A 17,970-nucleotide genomic window follows, 5' to 3' on the forward strand; every position below is an offset into this window, starting at 1 on the left:
TTGAAGACATGTACTCTTAGAAGGATAGTATGTCAGTGTTTTCTTTCCTCCTTAAATGTAAATGTATTTTGAGTTGTCACATATGACAAAACCTGTATTATTTAGATTTTTGTCTCTATTTCCCAAGGAAGAAACACGGATTGTTTTTTTATAGCTAAATGTTAATTTAAGTGCTCAGAATTCAGTTTAACCACCTTTATTTTTTTTTAAAGATTTTATTTGTGAGAGAGAGAGCGAGCGCACGTGCATGAGTGAGCGTGAACAAAAGCAAGGGGACTCGGTAGGCAGAGGGAGAAGCAGGCTCCTTGCTGAGCAGGGAGCCCGATGCAGGGCTCGATCCCAGGACCCTGGGATCATGACCTGAGCCAAAAGCAGATGCTTAACCGACTGAGCCACCCAGGCATCCCCAATTTAACCACCTTTAAAAAATACTTCCTAATTTTGAAAAGGTGTTATGTTTACCCCATGATTAAAAAGTATAGAAAATGTATTAGAACACCTTCTATCTCTCTGGTTCCTATTCTCTTTTCTGAAAAGGTAAACATTGTTAGTACTTCTTTGTGTATTAGGCAATGATTTTGTTATGAACTTAAGAGCAAAATAGAAAATGCTTATATTTTCATCATCACACGGCAGAGCATTCTGTCTACAGTGCTCTTTACTCTGGTTTTCTCATTTACAACAGAGCCTGCCCTCGTTCTCCATTACAACTGTGATATTTCACTATATAAATGTACCATAAGTTTGTTTAACCAGCCTTCTATATGGACATTTGGGTTGCTTTTTGATCTTGTCCTTTGCAAACAAGTTTACAGCGGAAATCCTTCCGTTAATGTCATTGAATTCCCATGTAGGATTCACAATAGGGTAAATTCCTGCTGACCAGCTATAAATTCACCAGTTGATGCTAGGATGTGTTAGAGAAGGCTTATCATAAAGCTTTTATTGTTTTTAAACGTCAGTTAAAGTTATGCAGACTTCCGTCTGCATAACTTTATAAATAAAAACTTTGTATAAATTTAGTTTATACTATAAATACTTATAGTTATAAATACTTAGTTATAACTTATACTATAAATACTTATTTATAGTTATAAATACTTAGTTATAGCTTATAGTTATACTATAAATACTAAATAAAATTTAGTTTATACTATAAACTAAATATAAATTTAGTTTATACAAAGTTTTATAAAAACTTTGTATAAATTTAGTTTATACAAAGAAACCAGAATTGTTCTAAATGTTTGGATGAGATTCTTGGTGGGTAGCATAGAAAACCGTATCGTGATGGTCAGACAATTCCAGTCACTACCTGAGGCAGAGCAGCGTTGTGTGTTCTAGGGGTGGCATTTGAGGTCTTCACGGCTGGATAAGTAAGAACTCACGCTGATATGAGGGGCTCCCCGACTCTTGAAATGCCAGTTCTCCAGCCATTAAGAAAGCCAGAGAGAAGGACAGCTTTTCCTGAAATGCAAGTGCCGCCCTCCCCTGCCTCCCTTGTTAGAGTCAATGCCTCAGCCCTGCAGCTGCAGGTGAAACAGTAACCAGGCAAAGCACAGATGAAAAGCAGCTAAGCACCAAGAGCCTTGCACGACTGGGGTGCAGTCAGACTCGGGCACTTGATGTTTTCCGTAACAAACACTACTTACTATTCATTCTAGAGTGATCTTAGCAGCATTCCTACTACAGTGTTGGGTCCCAGAGAACTTTCTAAACTTCCAAAGAGTATACATGTCCTGACCCTGTTAATAGTTCCAAAATATGGAGAAGAGGACTTTTATAAATACAGATGCCACTTTGTTACGAAAAGCTAAACAACCAAAATATAGTAAAGGAAATGTATAGTCACCAGTCTCACTTGTACCTAAGCCCTCCGAATCCTCAGCAGCAAACTAGGGAACAGCTTACACTGTTGGACTGACTTACCTGAAAAACTTGTTTGTTTTGGGGGATGGGGCGGGTGGGGTTGTGAAATGGGTGAACAGGGTCAACAGGTACAAACTTCCAGTTATAAAATAAATAGGTCATGGGGATGTAACGTACCACACAGGACTAGAGTTGATAATACTGTATTTATCGTGTATTTGAAACTTGTTAAGAGAGTAGAATTTAAAGTTCTTATAAGAAAAAAAGTTGTAGCTATGTCTGGTAACATGTTAACTAGACTGTTAGGGTGATCATTTCCCGGTATATACAGACAGTGACTCATCACCTTACACATCTGAAACTAATATATTAAATGTCACTTTTATCTCAAAAAAGGGGGGGAGGGATTACATATCAGATGATTAAAAGAAGTCTTTTAATTAAAGAAAATATGTCTTAGGAATTTGAAGCCACTATGGCTTAAGAAAAGCCTTTAACAAAATGGATCAAATTAAATAGAAGCTAGTAAAAACCATAATGGTTTCAGAGGTCTAATATAGAATCAGCAAGTCCAACTTGTATTTCCTAAACACTTCAAAAACAGTGTGGACAGATTCTTAACGTGATGTAGAGGTATTATTTTAAAATCTATATACATTGAGAAACATAGCTAATCTTAAGCCAAGAGAAAAATAAAGCTATCTCCTTTAAAATAATGTTAGTAATGGAATTGACCATTTAATAAGAAAAAAAGATAATATCAAGTAATTTATCCAAACAATATTACTAGCAAATACTTTATAGTAAATTGTAAAAATGTAATACAGTGAAAGAAATTTAGTTTATACAAAGAAACCAAACTTAATATATAGCTATTGCCTCACTTTGGAATAAGAAATATTCTGAAGGAAAATATAAAATCTGCTGCTACAAAAGGAGTACCTATATTTTGAACCTGAAGGTGGAGAAACGATGTTTAATAAATTTATCTCCCTATGAAATAATGTACTAGAACCTGACTAGTGAAATTCATCTGGAAGTCTCAGTAGGCAAGAATTTTAAAGAATGCTTTCTTCAAAAATGTTAATATAAAATACTTACATCTCAGATTTGGTAAATAATTATAACCTAACAGTTTTAAAACTCTGATATTGTGTTAAATAATAAAGTTAATTAGCATAGAAATTCTAGAAAGAGAATCAAACATTGTTAAGGGATTCAAGGAATGATGAACTCAAAGCAATCTATCAATAAATGATTATTTCAGTTAAGTATTGGTAGGACATACAGCAATGATGTCAGGAGAATGAATTTATATCTGCAGTATGTTACAGGAAATGCTAGATGGTCAAAGGGTTAAAAGCTGTTTTTGGCTGTTTGTATAAAATTATAAAAAACTATAAACGTATAAGTTTGTACAAACTTACATAAAACACAGATGTTTATCTACATGTAGGTTTATTGAAAGGAAGAGTTACCAAGTAACAGGCTTGATATAATAAAGTAACATTTTATTGCAATTATTCCATACATTATTGTTTTTGGTTTTATATTAGATCTCCACCCCATCTCCACTTTCCAAGGTGGGTGACAACGGTAGAGAATGGGTGTTGGAGGCCTAGGTTCTGACTTTGAATCTGTCCCATGGATGCCATCTGCACATGGGCAAGGCCCTTCCCACCCTGGAACCTCGCTCTCCCTATGGAGAGTTACTGAGTGGATGAAAGAGGGGAAAAGTGAGAACTAGGTAATTATTACAACGTTACATGAGAAATAGAACTCTTAAGAACCTTTTAGGAAATGACATGAAATGAATACTAATTTCAGATACTTTGACAAACTGTAAAATATTTAGATTATTTTTCATTAATTAGTTCATTAATATGTGACTCTATAAAGTTCTCTCCCTTCAGGACTTTAATATTAGGACTATGAACTTGGTCGCTTTTCTTCATGTGCGTGGGAAATGGCAGTTAGTACTAAACAGCTGTAAATGATTACTAAGAAAGACTAATGGACAAATACTTTCCCCTTCTCTTGAAGTATTTTTATTTGATTTTTTTTAAAGATTTTATTTATTTGACAGAGAGAGACACAGCGAGAGAAGGAACACAAGCAGGGGGGAGTGGGAAAGGGAGAAGCAGGCTTCCTGCCGAGAGCTGGGAGCCCGATGTGGGGCTCTATCCCAGGACCCTGGGAGCCAAAGGCAGATGCTTAACGACTGAGCTACCCAGGCACCCCGATTGAAGTATTTTTAAAACACAAAAGACACTTTAGTCATTTTAGAACAGTGAATTATCAGGTATTAATACAAATACGAATTGTTTAACCATAGAAAGTACCATAGAAAATGAGAGCTTTCCCCCCCACCCCCGTCTTTTTTTAAAGAATATATTGACTGGTTTTTGTCCTTGGTTCTTGGAGCATGAATACTGAGGTTTGTTTATTTTCCTTCAAGAAATTACTCTAGTTTTCCTCCCCCTGAAAAATTGGAGAAAGTAATTTCTGTTTGTAAAATTTTCTTAGGTTGGTTTGTTATCACGGAATGTGAATGTTGTAGGGAATGTCTCTGAAAACAAGGGAACATTTTTTTTTCTCAGTTTCTTGTGTCTTGTCTTTTTTTTTTTCCAGGTTTAGTTTTATTTTGATTACTTGGCCTACTTACTTCAAGAAGCTAAGCAGCTTGTTTTGTGTTCTTCCAATTCTGTTTGATATTCAAAGTGAGGCATTTGGAATTGTTCCAACACTGAACAGTTTTTCATTTAAAATAGAGTAATTCCCAGGACACCGTGGCATAGATAGTGAATAATCACTTAGCCCAGCATCTTAGTTGGATTTGGAGTATTAGCATGAGCTTAAAAAAAAAAAAAAACAACATAGGCCATTATTAGTACTTGGAGAGGAGAAAAACAATCTTGTGTTTCATAGAATACGGAAAAGGATAGTCAAGAATATAGTACTTTTAGCAGCGAACCTAAGGGGCAAAATGTGAGTAGATTTTCAATATATGTAATGATTTATTAGAGATTAGGAAATGACTCATCAGCAGTACAAATCTTTGTAATGACCAGGCCATCAGCAGGAAAGGATGGGAAGTTTGTAGAAAATGTGTAGGAGGAAGGAGAGGCATTGAAAGTCCAATCACTTGTGTTTTCCTTTCAGCATATGTGATCAGAATACAGAGTCAAAGGACTTGTCACAGTCACGTTACTGTACCAATTTACCTAGAAAACCAGAAACTACGATATTAACATTATTTTGCACGCAGTTTTCATGTTTCTGGATTGCTAAATTCATATGTAATTCTCTGCCCTATGTAAATCTTTTAAAGTCAGAGCTAAAGACATTGTCTGTGTTTATAAATTCCAAACATCTAGATATTTGATTAGTTCCTGCTCTGATCCATATGCTTTCCTGATGTAAACATAGCTTAAATGCATTTCTGTGGCTTATCTAGTTGGTTTTGAACCCAGGTGGTAGTGATTATAAAAATTAAAATCTCATATTTTCCTATGTATACTTATTCCCTTTACAGTTGAAAAGGGCAGGCAAAAGAATCCCAGAAGTTTGTGTATCCAGACACAGACGTCTCCAGATGTGCTGTCCTCTGAAAAAACACTTGAATTGGCTCAATATAAAACAGAATGTGAAAACCAAAGTGGATTTATCCTGCAGCTCAAGCAGCTTCTTTCCTGTGGTAATATCAAATTTGAAGCATTAACAGTTGTGATTCAGCACCTACTCTCTGAGGTAAGGATGTCTACCCTGGAAAGAGTCTTTTCTCATTGAGGTGAGAGGTGTAGGAGGGGGGCAGTGTTCATGCTTTTGTCTTGGGAATACTTTTCAGTTAATGAATGGTAAGAGCAGATATAATTCACCCAATTATGCTTTGTCAACTCACTTGATACCTCAGTCACTCTCTAGAAATTTGGGATTGAAACATTTCTACTACCTTCTTTTTGTTTCCAGAATCACTTAGACCAACAACGGCGTAAGATAATTGTTATACTTTATACACCTCCAGCGCATATTAGCATTATTAGTTTTTTAACTTAATTTTTTGTCTTAACTGCACACAGCTTTCCGTATTACCTTTAATTTAATGCTTTGAAAAATTAGATTGATTATATTTGTGGGTCAAAGAACACTTCTGAGGTAACTCCCTGTATGGGTCTGGGGACTCTTTGAGAATTTCCGTCCGTTCCTAAAATAGTTTGTGGTACAAATACAAAACAGATTTTCTTTACTTACTTATTCTTCCCTGACATTCTCCAAGGGTGTTAGTTCAGGGACTAGTTAAAATTCCTTGAGAAAACCAAGTTTCTGTGAACGTATGCTACTGGCCTAGCAACAAAAACTGCAATTATCTAAGGGCAAACACTGGGATGAGATTATATTTGAGCTCTTTAGATATTTTTTTGAATATTTATCTATTTGAGAGATAGATAGCACATGCTTGAGCTGGGGGAAGGAGCAGAGGGAAAGACTCTCAAGCAGACTCCCTGATAAGCAAGGAGCCCAACCCAGGGCTTGATCTCATGACCCTAAGATCATGACCTGAGCCCAAATCAAGAGTCAGAGGCTTAACCCACTGAGCTACCCAGGCTTTTAAAGTATTTAAAATATTTTTAAATCACAGTCTTAAAAGATGGGTATTACATAACATCTCGAGAAGAAAACTGTTCAATTTGCTTGTTCTGTAGTTCAGTTCAACCCAACAAACCTATGTTCCTTTTTCTACAGAAGCTACTGTGATACAGTTACCAGTCTGGGGCAGGGGAGCCAGGCACCTGGTCTGTGCCTTTGCAAGTTACCAAGCTAATAGACAGTTAAGATCAGTATTTGATGAACGTTTTACAGCTTTGTCCAAAAAATTGTTTTGAGAGGGAGATGGAGACATTTACCTAGTTGTTATTACAGTAGTATGTAGTCCTCCTGTTTCTCTTTCATATGTAAGGAAGGAATTGGAAAGCTGGCTTATATAACCAAGTAAGCTAAATTGGAAACGACATAATATCAAATGTAGGAAACAATTTGTCAATTTTGTGATAAACCAATTAGTTTTACTATATTAGCCTAACCAGCCTCTTGTTCAATTCCTTTCTCTCCTTTCCCTCCCACATGAGATGAGTCATCGAGTGCTGTGAGCCCTCATCCCACACTGCTGCTGCCCTTCATCCCCTCTTTTCCATTCGTACTGATGCCAGCATTGTTCGGATTCTGCATAACTGTCCACTAGATATGATAACTTCTTAATTAGTCTTTAGGCCTGCACTGTCTTCACTATCATCTACCCAAGCACTGCTAACAGATTCATCTTGCCAAAGCATTCCACTCTGCTGATTCAAACCTTCAGTGGTTTCCCCATTGTCTACAGCTGACCTATCCAATATGGTAGCTACTAGCTTTATGAAGCTACCGAGCACTTGAAGTACCGTAAGGCTAAATTAGGATATGTAGACAAGCATTAAAACATACACATGGATTTCAAAGACAGTATGAAAAAAGGGTGTAAGATACCTCGTGAATAATTTTTCTGCTGACTGTATGTTGAAATGGTAATGTGTTGGATATACTGGGTTAAATAAAACACATGAAAATTTAATCTTTTAAACTTTTAAGAAATGTGGCTCCTAGGAAACTAAAATTAGATACATGGCTCACATTATATTTCCTCCGGATGACTCTGGGGTATAACTTGGAGTGTAAGACTCTATAATTTGGCACGAGCTGCCCATTTAAGCCTCACCTCACTGCCTGTCTGCTCCATATAATTAGGTAGAGGAGAAGCAAGAGGGATATAATGTTTGTTGAATATTTATGAAGTTCTAGACATTCTTACTTATTAAATCTTGTCCAAAGACACAAGTTGGAATTTACTAGGAAGAAATTGCAGGCATAGAGCTGTTAAGTAACTTGACTATCAGCAGACAGCTATCTAGAGGAAGACCAGGACTTGAACCTGGGTCTAGGACACTAGGAACTAAAAATCACCTATGAGCTTCTTGTGCTTTTTCATCCTTGGTTCAAATACCATTACTGGGCTACTGCCCTTCTCCCTAATACCTACATGTTCAGCTCTTAGAGTAACGTCCCATCACTACCTGTATTTGATTCATATGGATTCATTATACAAACAACCAAGCGGTTGCTTGGTTAATGCAAATTAAATAGAGCAGGCAGGCCTGCCTTCCATGCCCCTCAGTGAGGAAAGGCCCAGGAGGGAATGTGAGAGGAAAGACCAATATCAGCTCTTCCTTTGGTTACTAAGTCCCTCACGTGGCATGAACCTTCCACAGTCCGCATGATCCTGGTGTTTCAAGATACTTTTTTCCCCCACACAACCTGGCCCGCAAACACAAACCAAACACTTTTATCAGATGCTCAGTTGGAGAAGTAGATCGAACACTAAAGGAAAAACCTCACTCGATTGGACATACTGACAGATGGTTTCATCAGTCTACAACAGGGCAAACTCTGAGTTTCTGGGATACTTTTACTGTATGTGAATTTCATCTTGCACCTGATTTAGGTTTTAATGCACATGTAGTTGTGACTCCATTGAATTTCTTAGAATCCATCTCAAAAACTCCCTCCTTTAGGGGCACCTGGGTGGCTCAGTCCGTTGAGCATTTGACTCTTGGTTTTGGCTTAGGTCACGATCTCAGGATCATGGATCCAGCCCTGCATCTGGCTCCACGTTTAGCAGGGAATCTGCTTGAGGATTCTCTCTCTCTGCCCCTCCCCCTGCTTGCACACATACACGCACACATTCTCTCTCTCTCTCTCTCTCTCTCTCTTTCCCTGAAATAAACCTACAAAACAAAACACCTCCCTCTTTTATTTCCTGGTCCTTCTAGCTGTGTGTTCTGTCTACCTTCTGGATTCTAGGAGCACTTAGATTTCTCTGTCACTCTCTACCTTATATTACAGATAACCATCTTCACTCATTTTGCTTTTTAAGACCAGGAGCTCCCTGAGAGCACGATCTGTGTCTAGTTCTTTCTTAGGAAACCAAGCCAGCAGCTATGGCAGGGCTTCATACATAACAGACATTCAGTCTATACCTGAACGAACAAATGAATGGGGAGGATGGAATCCCAGATGTAAAGATGAACATATAAAGTGGTTATGTAAATGTTCTTTGCTCTTTATAACCAATCAGCAAGTATTTACTGATTGCCTAATGTGTACAGGGCACTGTTATAAAACAGAAAGGAAAGACATAACCAGAGGAAAAGTTAAGTAATTCTTCAGAACAATTTTCCTCTTAACCCTTTGGTTCTCTCATACCGTTATAGAAGTGGTTGATTGATGTACAGATAGGTAGATATAGATGGTAGATGTAGACTGATCTATATATACATATATATCTTATTGCTAAGTTTTTCTAAATGGTTTTAGAACATTAGAGTGTGGATAAAAATGATTGATTATAGGGAATCCTAGAATTATGACTTACCCTTTTGTTGCAAGTCTGTTTAATAATGATAATTCATTATGAGTTCTAATAAGTGTCTCATCAGTCTGGAAACTAACACCACACTTTCGGTTTCCCAGAGGACACACTGTTGCTAGTTTTAGTTTGTTCCCATTCTTGGTTTATCTTTGCATAGTTGTGCAGTGTTCTGTACAAACAGCCAAAGTGAAATCCAGCCTAAAGTGGTACCCAAATAAGGTGAATTTGGAAAGACACTAGCAGTCTACTATAAGTAAAAATGTCTCAGAACAAAAAAGAGTGGATGTAATTCATTGTGTGAGTGGTGGAGAGGAGGTCAGAGATAACACACATCCGAGCCATCGGACATGGCTCTTTTCTGCAAAATCCCCCTGTGCTGTTGATGCTGTTCAGTAGCTAACAAATTCAGGCCCGCTGATGGGACGGCAGCCAGAGACTAAGTCCCTGTATCCCGGGGACTCCTAATTAAATTATAGTGAATCCATTTTTTCCCTTGGAGCATTGCATATATTTAACGCATGCATAGAAAAGCATATTTCTATCCAGATACCCACCTCCCTCTTTTTTTTCCACATTGTGTGGAATTCTGCTTGTTAAAATACAAAGAGGATTAAATAAACTTGTTATCTAGACTATAAAGAGTTTATCATCTAGGACAGAAACACTGATTTAGGAGCAGGTGAATAAAAAGAAACAGGCAATCAGTATCTAAGTGACAAAATGTGTTTTTATCATCTACAAGTAAAGGATAGGTATCTTAAAGGACAGGCTCCCAAAGAGAGTCAGGCAGAAACTGACACTATGGTGTGGATACTGTAGTTGGCATTTCACATAGGATTATGTATAAAGCCCTTGTTTTTTCCATTATTCTGTACTGCTTACCCCCAGATGGGGTCATCTGCCTTGAATGATGACTGAAGAATTGAGCGTGGACATTTTAGGTCTGTTTAGGTCCTGAGCTTCTTAAAAAAAAAAAAAAAAAAAAAAAAAAAAAAGATTTATTTGAGAGAGAGAACAAGTGGGGGAGAAGGGCAAAAGGAGAGGGAGAGGCAGACTCCCCACCAAACAGGGAGCCCGATGTGGGGCTTGATCCCAGGACCCTGGGATCATGACCTGAGCCAAAGGCAGACACTAACCAACTAAACCACTGAGGTGCCCCGGTTCCAAGCTTCTTGAAGGCAAGAACCATGTCTTAAATTTCTTTCATGTTTCTCCCAGCATCTGGAATGGTCCTTGATTAATTGGTACAGAGCAAGTCATTTGCCAATCAGTTTAGAAAGATAAATGTCTTCTCTAGGCTTTGAGGGGAAGGAGAGGGTGACTATGATTGACATTGAGTTTTATATAATGGGTCAGGTAAAGACCACACATTCCAGGTTGTGGAGGTGAGACACGCGTGGCGAGTGTGACTTGAACAGAACAAAGAAGGAATTGGGAATCTAAACAGGAGGTGGATGATCGAGGTTCTTGGAACTAGAGTAAAGTTTCTTTTTCATGTACTCCATGGAATATTCTTTTTGAGCGAGGGCATTCCTGAGTACAAAGAATATGGGACATGAATCTAGCAGCCCTCTGCAAGGTCGTGTGAAGCGTTGCCTTCACTACTGGTGCGGGAATGAATTGGTGGAGATCAGGACCGGGGTGGAGGTAGCACTGATAGAAAAAGTGTGATAGATTCAAGGCACATTAGGAAGAACTGACTGACTTTGGAACGACCCATTTAGACAGAGTCAAGGATGACTTCACGGCTTTTCTGTCACCGTGTACTCGGAGTGCTCAGGGTGGCTTCTGGGCATTGAGTACAGGAAGGTTGAGGGCAGGAGAGTTGGGGGGAATGTTCACATGGACTGAAATTCCTTATCCCCAAAATCTCTTTAAGAAGCCAAGAGATCATGTGGTATGTATTTGTGTTAGGATGTAAACATTCTCACAGAATGACCCCTGGAAACTGTATCTCAGCTTAATTTTTCAGTCTTCACTTTTCACATTCGTGAAAGTTTGAAAAGTGATTTGACTTCTTGCCAGGATTGCCTTCTCCTGGCAATTTAACTACTATTGGAAAGTGAATTTTAAGTAAGTTCCTGAATGTATTGCAGGATTGCTTGTGGGTATTAAGCTGTCTTTTGGTTTTCTTGACACTGAGTGACAAAGCTTGCTGACATTTACTTGAACTAGATTGCTAAGCAAACAAAATTAAGGCCTAAGTTCATGAGATCAGGAGAAGCATGTAATATATGTATTTTTATATGCTTTTCTCCCAATTTTAATCCAGGTTGATTTTCCTCAAAGTTTAATTTCTACATTAGAAAACTCATGACTTGTTCGTTTTTAAAAACCTGGTCTCACTGATTTGTGATTTCAGAACAACTGAAGACTGCACTTTAAAAATCAAGCATTTAGAGTTAATGGCAAAAACGTACTCAATGAAGACGTGTTCCTTAAATTGCAGTCACTGTTAACTATCCAGTATGACAGCGTTAGCACGTTGTTCGTTAACTTCCTCAGCTCTTTAGTGAGAGACCACCACAAAGTAAAAAGTAAACGCTTTAGAAGATGTCTGATCTCCAGCTCTCAAATCAGCATTTCACACTTTGCCTTTAAACACCAGTGGACCATGTTCTAAGTGTTCAGATTCAATTTCGCAGCCAACAACCACTCGTTTCATTATAATGTCATTTTAAATGGAAAGTCACAAAACACACACTTGGATTGTTGTTCACCTAGTTCATAGGCTCCTTTAGTACAGGTTTTGGAGAACAAGTTTCTCTTTTCTGTTAGTAAGTGTGATAATCTAATGACCTCAATTAAAGAGGGGGATGAAAAAGGCTCTCAAATCTAAAAATAACTCCATTATCCCGGCAGAGAAGGTCAGTTTTTCTTTCCACTGTACCAGCTGATATTTAAGTAAGTGGCCATCGATCAGTCTAATGTCTGGCTCTCGTTTTTCATAAATGAAGGGCTGTGGCTTTAAGTAATCGCAGGCTGCTTGTGCCAAAGGCAGAAGCTGCAGAATCAGCTTCTGCCAGGAGAGAGGCGTACGGTAACCTGCAGGACGTGAAGTAAGGCTAACCGAGGACCAATGGCGCTCCTCCCGGTAGAGCTTTGAATGTAGGCAGACCCCGACTGGTGGGTGGTGTGGCCACCTGTGTACTTCTTGGACAGTGCGGGGGGCGGGGACAGTTGGAGACAGAAGCTGGAAAATGGGCTGCTCCAGCAGCAAAATGTGCCTCTATCCTCCATGTGCAGCAACAAGGGTAATTAGTATTTGCTTCTAGTGCGTTTCTGGAAGAATGTCAGGGACTGAGGCAGAGGTTGTCTGGAATTAGGGGGGGACGCTTTGAATGACAAGCAACTCTTGTCTGCAAAAGACGGTCTCATGATCTCTGCAATACTGTGATCAGGATGCGGCGGGAGCTCTGTCTTGGGTGATCCTAGTGAGAGCATTTTCAGAGAGCTTTGAATTCTGCCTTTTCCTTAGTTATGCCCTGGTGGTAGGGAATCTACCTTTTAAGAAACTATTGCTGTGTGTGTGTGTGTGTGTGTGTGTGTGTGTGTGTGTGTGTGTGTGTGTGTGTGTGTGTGTGTGTGTGTGTGAGATTGCTTCGAGTTGCTGGTAACTTGGAAATTTTTCTTTTTTGCAGTATAAATAATAGCTTTTTTGATACGGAACAGTTGCCTGATTTTCTTTGATTTGTTTCTCTAACATCTCCTTACAATTATAGCTGATCCCAAATATATAATAATCCTTAGAAAAAATAATGTGGAGCTGAGTAAAATTAATTTTCCCTTTTTTAAAGGATTATTTTTTGCTGTTGCTTTATAACAAACTTGCATCTTCCTTTTAGAAGGATTGACCTTGTAACAAAACTTTTTTATTTGCAAATACAGGACAAAGTGCATATAAGTGCGTATGTTTAGAACATTAAATATTTATCTTAAACTGATTAGTGCTTTATTGCCCTTGAAGGAGGAGAATGCATTAAGTCTTAAGTATGCATTTGCTGAAAGGTTCTGTGGATCAGCAATGAAGCAGGGCTCAAAGTAAATATTTTTTAAAGTGCCATGCAGTGCCTCAAATGAAAGTTGCATGAGGACCTGAGAAAATAAAGATTTTTGAAATACGAATTTCCTTAACAACTATGGGACATCTGTGTTTTCTTAACAGCACAAACTGTTAGCCTGAATGATTCATATCTTGGCTTCTCCCTTCTGAGTCTCATTTTCCTAGTGATAACAAATGTGTGCCTTACTGAAAGGGACCCTCTTGAAAACATTAGTAACTTGATGTGTGTTTTCCGCAGCGGGAGGAAGCACTGAAACAACACAAAACCCTGTCTCAAGAACTTGTTCACCTTCGAGGAGAGCTAGGTAAGAGCTTCCCCCCCGCCCCCCCACCGCCACCCCCTAAGTTTTACAGGACGAAGGGACGACTGGAAAATTTGGTTTTCCTATCTGGAGTTGCATGCTGCCAGTGGATAGCTGTCCCACACTAGTATCTGTGCAAACACTTACTATCAACATTTCTTCTGAATCTTGGCAGCTTGACCTCAAGTTCACAGAATTCCTGGCACTGATCTAAGCCTAGCAGAGCTTCTGATGACCAAAACATTGCTCTTCCTGAAGACAGGGACAGAGTGACTTTTATAATTGTGTGTTCCTGTTAAATAATCCCGTCATATTTTTTTCTGAACCTCTTTCCATATTAAAGAGTGGTGAAAAAAATTCCTTCTCTGATGACAGTATATTGTGTATAATGTAATTATATTACATGCCCTCTGGGCCCTTTGCGAGGAGTGAGTATACAGAAAAGAATGATGCTGTGCATCCGGGGTAGCCTTTCTGGAGAAGGCATCTTCTGTGCTCACGTTACAATTTGAACAGGGCTGATGGTGAATAAGGACCCAGTCCCACCGGTAGCCATGTGTCCCTGATGTCTGTAGCACCCACCACCCAGTGCTTCTGTTCCCAGGCTGAGTTCAGTTTTGGTTCTTGTCTCTCATGGAAGGGTCCTCAGGGTTCGTGCAACAGAGACAATACTGCCTCACTCCTGTGTTGGAGTGAGCCATACCTTGGAATCCCCCTGTCTGCCACGGGCGCCTCAGCCCCAGAGAATCCGCTTCCTGCTTTAGCTTCAGCCAGGTCTGGAGTTGTTCATTAAAAGGCTCAGTTGCTTGCCCTTTGCAGTTTTCTATGTATGCTGACAGTCTCCTCTTAAAGTGTGAGTGGCTCTGTGTATAGATGATGCAAAAGCAATAGCCAGAGACAAAGATTGTGTTCATCCAGTTCTAGAAGAAATTGCCCATTTTTCTTTGGACAAGACCAGAATTTTAATATTGTCAATATAGTTTGCTCGACTTGAAGTTTTTCTTCCCCTGCTCCCAGCCTCCCCCCCACCACAAAGGCAAAGATCAAACAGCAGTGAATGTGGGGCCTCGGCTTGTCTCTGTGTTCCTCTTCCATCTTCCCCTCCCAACAGGAGGCAACCCCAAACTCCTGGCTAACCCCCCCCAGGTTCTTAATACCTAGCCGGGGCATCATTTTCTCCTGACCTTATTTTAGGCTGTGGAAATGAAGAATTCTTTATAGAAAAGTAATTTTAGGACAGGTGGAAGTGGAAGTTCAGGACCCCAAAGACTTGCAAGTTCTAGGGAAACAGTTCAAGGAGACCACAGCTGAGAAACAGGCTTCCGACTATAGCATTCAAGGCTTTCCACCATGTCAACTAGACTGCTGTCCTTTTGACTACCCCGATGACCAACTTAATTTGCTTTTGTATGTGCCTTAAATAACGTAATGGATCTAGAGTGAGCAGGTCAAGAAAGAGGCCTTTGTGTGTGTGTTTCAGAGTTCATTACGACCCAGTGGAGGTGGAGATGAGCCTACCTGAGGGTTCACATTTCAGCCTCTCCCCAAGATGAGACAGAAACACCAGCAGAACACTGTGCTCATTCATTGCTGCTTGAATGGGGGAATCCTCTTTTTACCTCTTAGCGGAGAGCACAATGAAATGATTCGAATTGGGACCCAGGTCCTCAGAACCTCCAGTTGGTCACATAGCCCGGCAGGAAATAGTCCGCAGTGTGTACCCATTCTCCCCCTTTTCCCTTGGTGATAAGGAGAGTGTGCCCTGGTGTGCTTTCACCATCGCTGGTCAAGTGTCCGGACGCCGCGCTTGGCCTGTGCGTAGCATTTTCATGTTGGAGTATAGCAGGTGGGAGCTGGGTGAACCCGGAAGCAGAGGACTCTTGTCAGGGGAATGAGGAGACGGTGGTGAGGATGTCAGTCAGCAGAGGGGACACACGGGGAGTGTGTCCGTGTTCCTGGTGCATGAGGTAGAACTGCTCAAGGAACTATGGAAAGCATTTGGGGAATGGTTCCAGTCCCATGAGAGGAGAGAAGAGAAGCCTTTACAGAGTTCTTCTGATGGAACCGTCCAGGAGGAACACTCCGAAAGCTGCTGGTGGGATTGTTCGTAGCATGAGCTGAGACAGAAGACGATAGGTTACATAGCAGAGTTGGAAATGGCAGTTTTAAAATTTGACGCAGTAGTATAGAGTGGTTAGACTGTGTGGTCACGCTGTCCAGGTCCAAATCTTCGGTAGCTGGGTGACGGAAAGGCAAGTCACATGACAGGTCTTGAGTCCTGGTTTCATTTTCTGTCAAATGGCACTAATAATTGTCTGCTCAGGGGTGGTTGTGAGGATGACATGAAGTAACTCACTGTAAAGTGCCTAGCACCAAGTGTTAGCTACTACTAAATAGTAGGTATTCACATGGGTGCAGTTTGCAGCTGTGTAGTAATTACCCACATTTGCGATTTTTGTGGGGGCATCGACTACAATGCAGGAAGGAATTGTCATTAGACCAAATATTATTAGAAATCCCTCAGGACAGGTTGTTTTTTGTTTGTTTGTTTTCAGACTCCAATGGCAGTGAGACATGGTGGATCCCTTCCTGACAGAGTAGAAGGGCTTGCAGTGTGGAGTGCAGTGTAGGATTTTGTCCGTGTATTCCTAGCTAGGAGTTGCCTCACTTCTTTGAGTCCAGTTTCTTCACTGGGGATGTGAAGTTAATATGTATTTGGCTGGATTGTCATGGAGCTTGGATAAAATAGTAATATGTATGAAGCAACTGTCAGATTGCCTGGTCCACCACAGGCACCTCAAGAAGAGAAAGAGCTGCTACCATCACCCTCACCCAAGTATCTACCATTTCGCTCCAAAATAATGAGGGGCTTTTGGTGTCACTCTCCCCCTGGGTACTGTTTCTTTCTCTTCTCTATGAAAATTGAGGCAAGATCCCCAAACTAAGAACTGCAAAACAAAATAAATGACAGATGAAACTCCGGAGCACTGAAACCCAAGTAGACTCTGTGATAGTGACCTTCGGAATCTAACTGCCTCCAACCGTCTGCTCCATTGACTGACTTTCCTGTTGTCTCACCTGGTTACTCTGACAGCTGTCCTCTGCTGCCAAGTTCACCCAGCTGAGCTCAGAACAAAACCATGAGGCTCCCCCCCCCTCCAGGGAGTCCTCAATACTTTACAACCATGTATTTGTTTTATCTTGTGTTTTCTTGTTGACTTCAGATGATAAATTGCTTCATTTCAGAGATTCTCTTCTCCTTACTATGGAAAAAATATATATGCTTTCCATTTTCACAAGTGATTGATAAGTATTTATGGGTATTTGAAGTATTTGAGGGTTGGTTTCTTTTTATTTAAGGACATTGTGTGAAAATTAAAATTGCGAAGTGAGAGGAAAATAGCCCATAGTTCCAGTATTCCTGACAGAGCTCTTATTTTTACATATTCTCTTGTGTCTTTGTTTATATGACTATATATGACTTCATATCTTGACTTTTTTATGAAGGTATGATTTACATACAATGGAGTGCTTATTGACAAACACATATACTCATATGACCTACACTTTTATCAAGGTATTGAAGATCTCTGTCCTCCCAGAAAATCTCCTCATGCTCCTTTCTGGTAGATGACATCCCCCCTTCCCTAGAAGCAAACACTGATTTTTATGATGCAGGTTATTTTGTGTATTCTAGAATTTCATAGAAACGTACATTATGTTCTTGTTATGTCTGGCTTTTTTCCACACAGCAAAATGGTTTTGAGACTCATTCATGTTGTTTTATGTGTATTCTGAGCTGTTTAGCTTGTGTCAAACACTTTTCCATATTGACTCATAGTCTTTATTATGGTTATGTTGCATGACCTGGGAAAGTCTTAGTGGATGTTGCTTGATTTCACTCATCCCTTTAGTGTTGGAGGATAGCGAGGGTTTCATTGTCCGCTGTTATCCCATCGATTCCCCTGGCTTCAACTACAACCTGTAGGGTGATGATGCACAGATTCATTTCTCTAGTTCTCTCCTTCCCAAGCTGTAGATGTGTTTTGCGCAGTGAAGAGCTGCCTCCAGGAGAGCCGGTCTGGTATAGTCAGACCTTGCTGACTCCCCAGCCCCTTGCTTCCTGAATGCCCTGCAGTGTCTCCTCATTCAGACCTCTTTTCCTCAAAGTCTGTTCTTCATCTTCTGCAGTGACGTCATCACTCACCACCTGAGCTAACAACAGGTGACACATGCTTTTTCCTCCAGCTTCTACATGGTAGCAATCTGTGTTCTAA

The 17,970-nt window shown here is 39.9% G+C and overlaps 1 protein-coding gene across 7 annotated transcripts in view; it reads left to right on the forward strand.

The window, feature by feature from the left end:
* Nucleotides 1-17,970, forward strand: part of MTUS1 (microtubule associated scaffold protein 1) — a 166,471-nt gene that overhangs the window by 125,267 nt on the left and 23,234 nt on the right. For 6 of the 7 annotated variants that reach the window (XM_073902364.1, XM_073902366.1, XM_073902363.1 and 3 more), the window contains 2 exons: nucleotides 5,405-5,619; nucleotides 13,630-13,696. In XM_073902364.1, coding sequence (XP_073758465.1) covers nucleotides 5,405-5,619; nucleotides 13,630-13,696 — 282 coding nt within the window. Of the gene's footprint in view, nucleotides 1-5,404; nucleotides 5,620-12,345; nucleotides 12,583-13,629; nucleotides 13,697-17,970 lie in introns of those variants that run through there. The other variant, XM_025886276.2, reaches the window with a different exon arrangement.

This window comes from Callorhinus ursinus, unplaced genomic scaffold, assembly GCF_003265705.2.
Source record: "Callorhinus ursinus isolate GAN/ISIS: 27379988/994484 unplaced genomic scaffold, GSC_fseal_2.0 scaffold17, whole genome shotgun sequence".
NCBI lineage: Eukaryota > Metazoa > Chordata > Mammalia > Carnivora > Otariidae > Callorhinus > Callorhinus ursinus.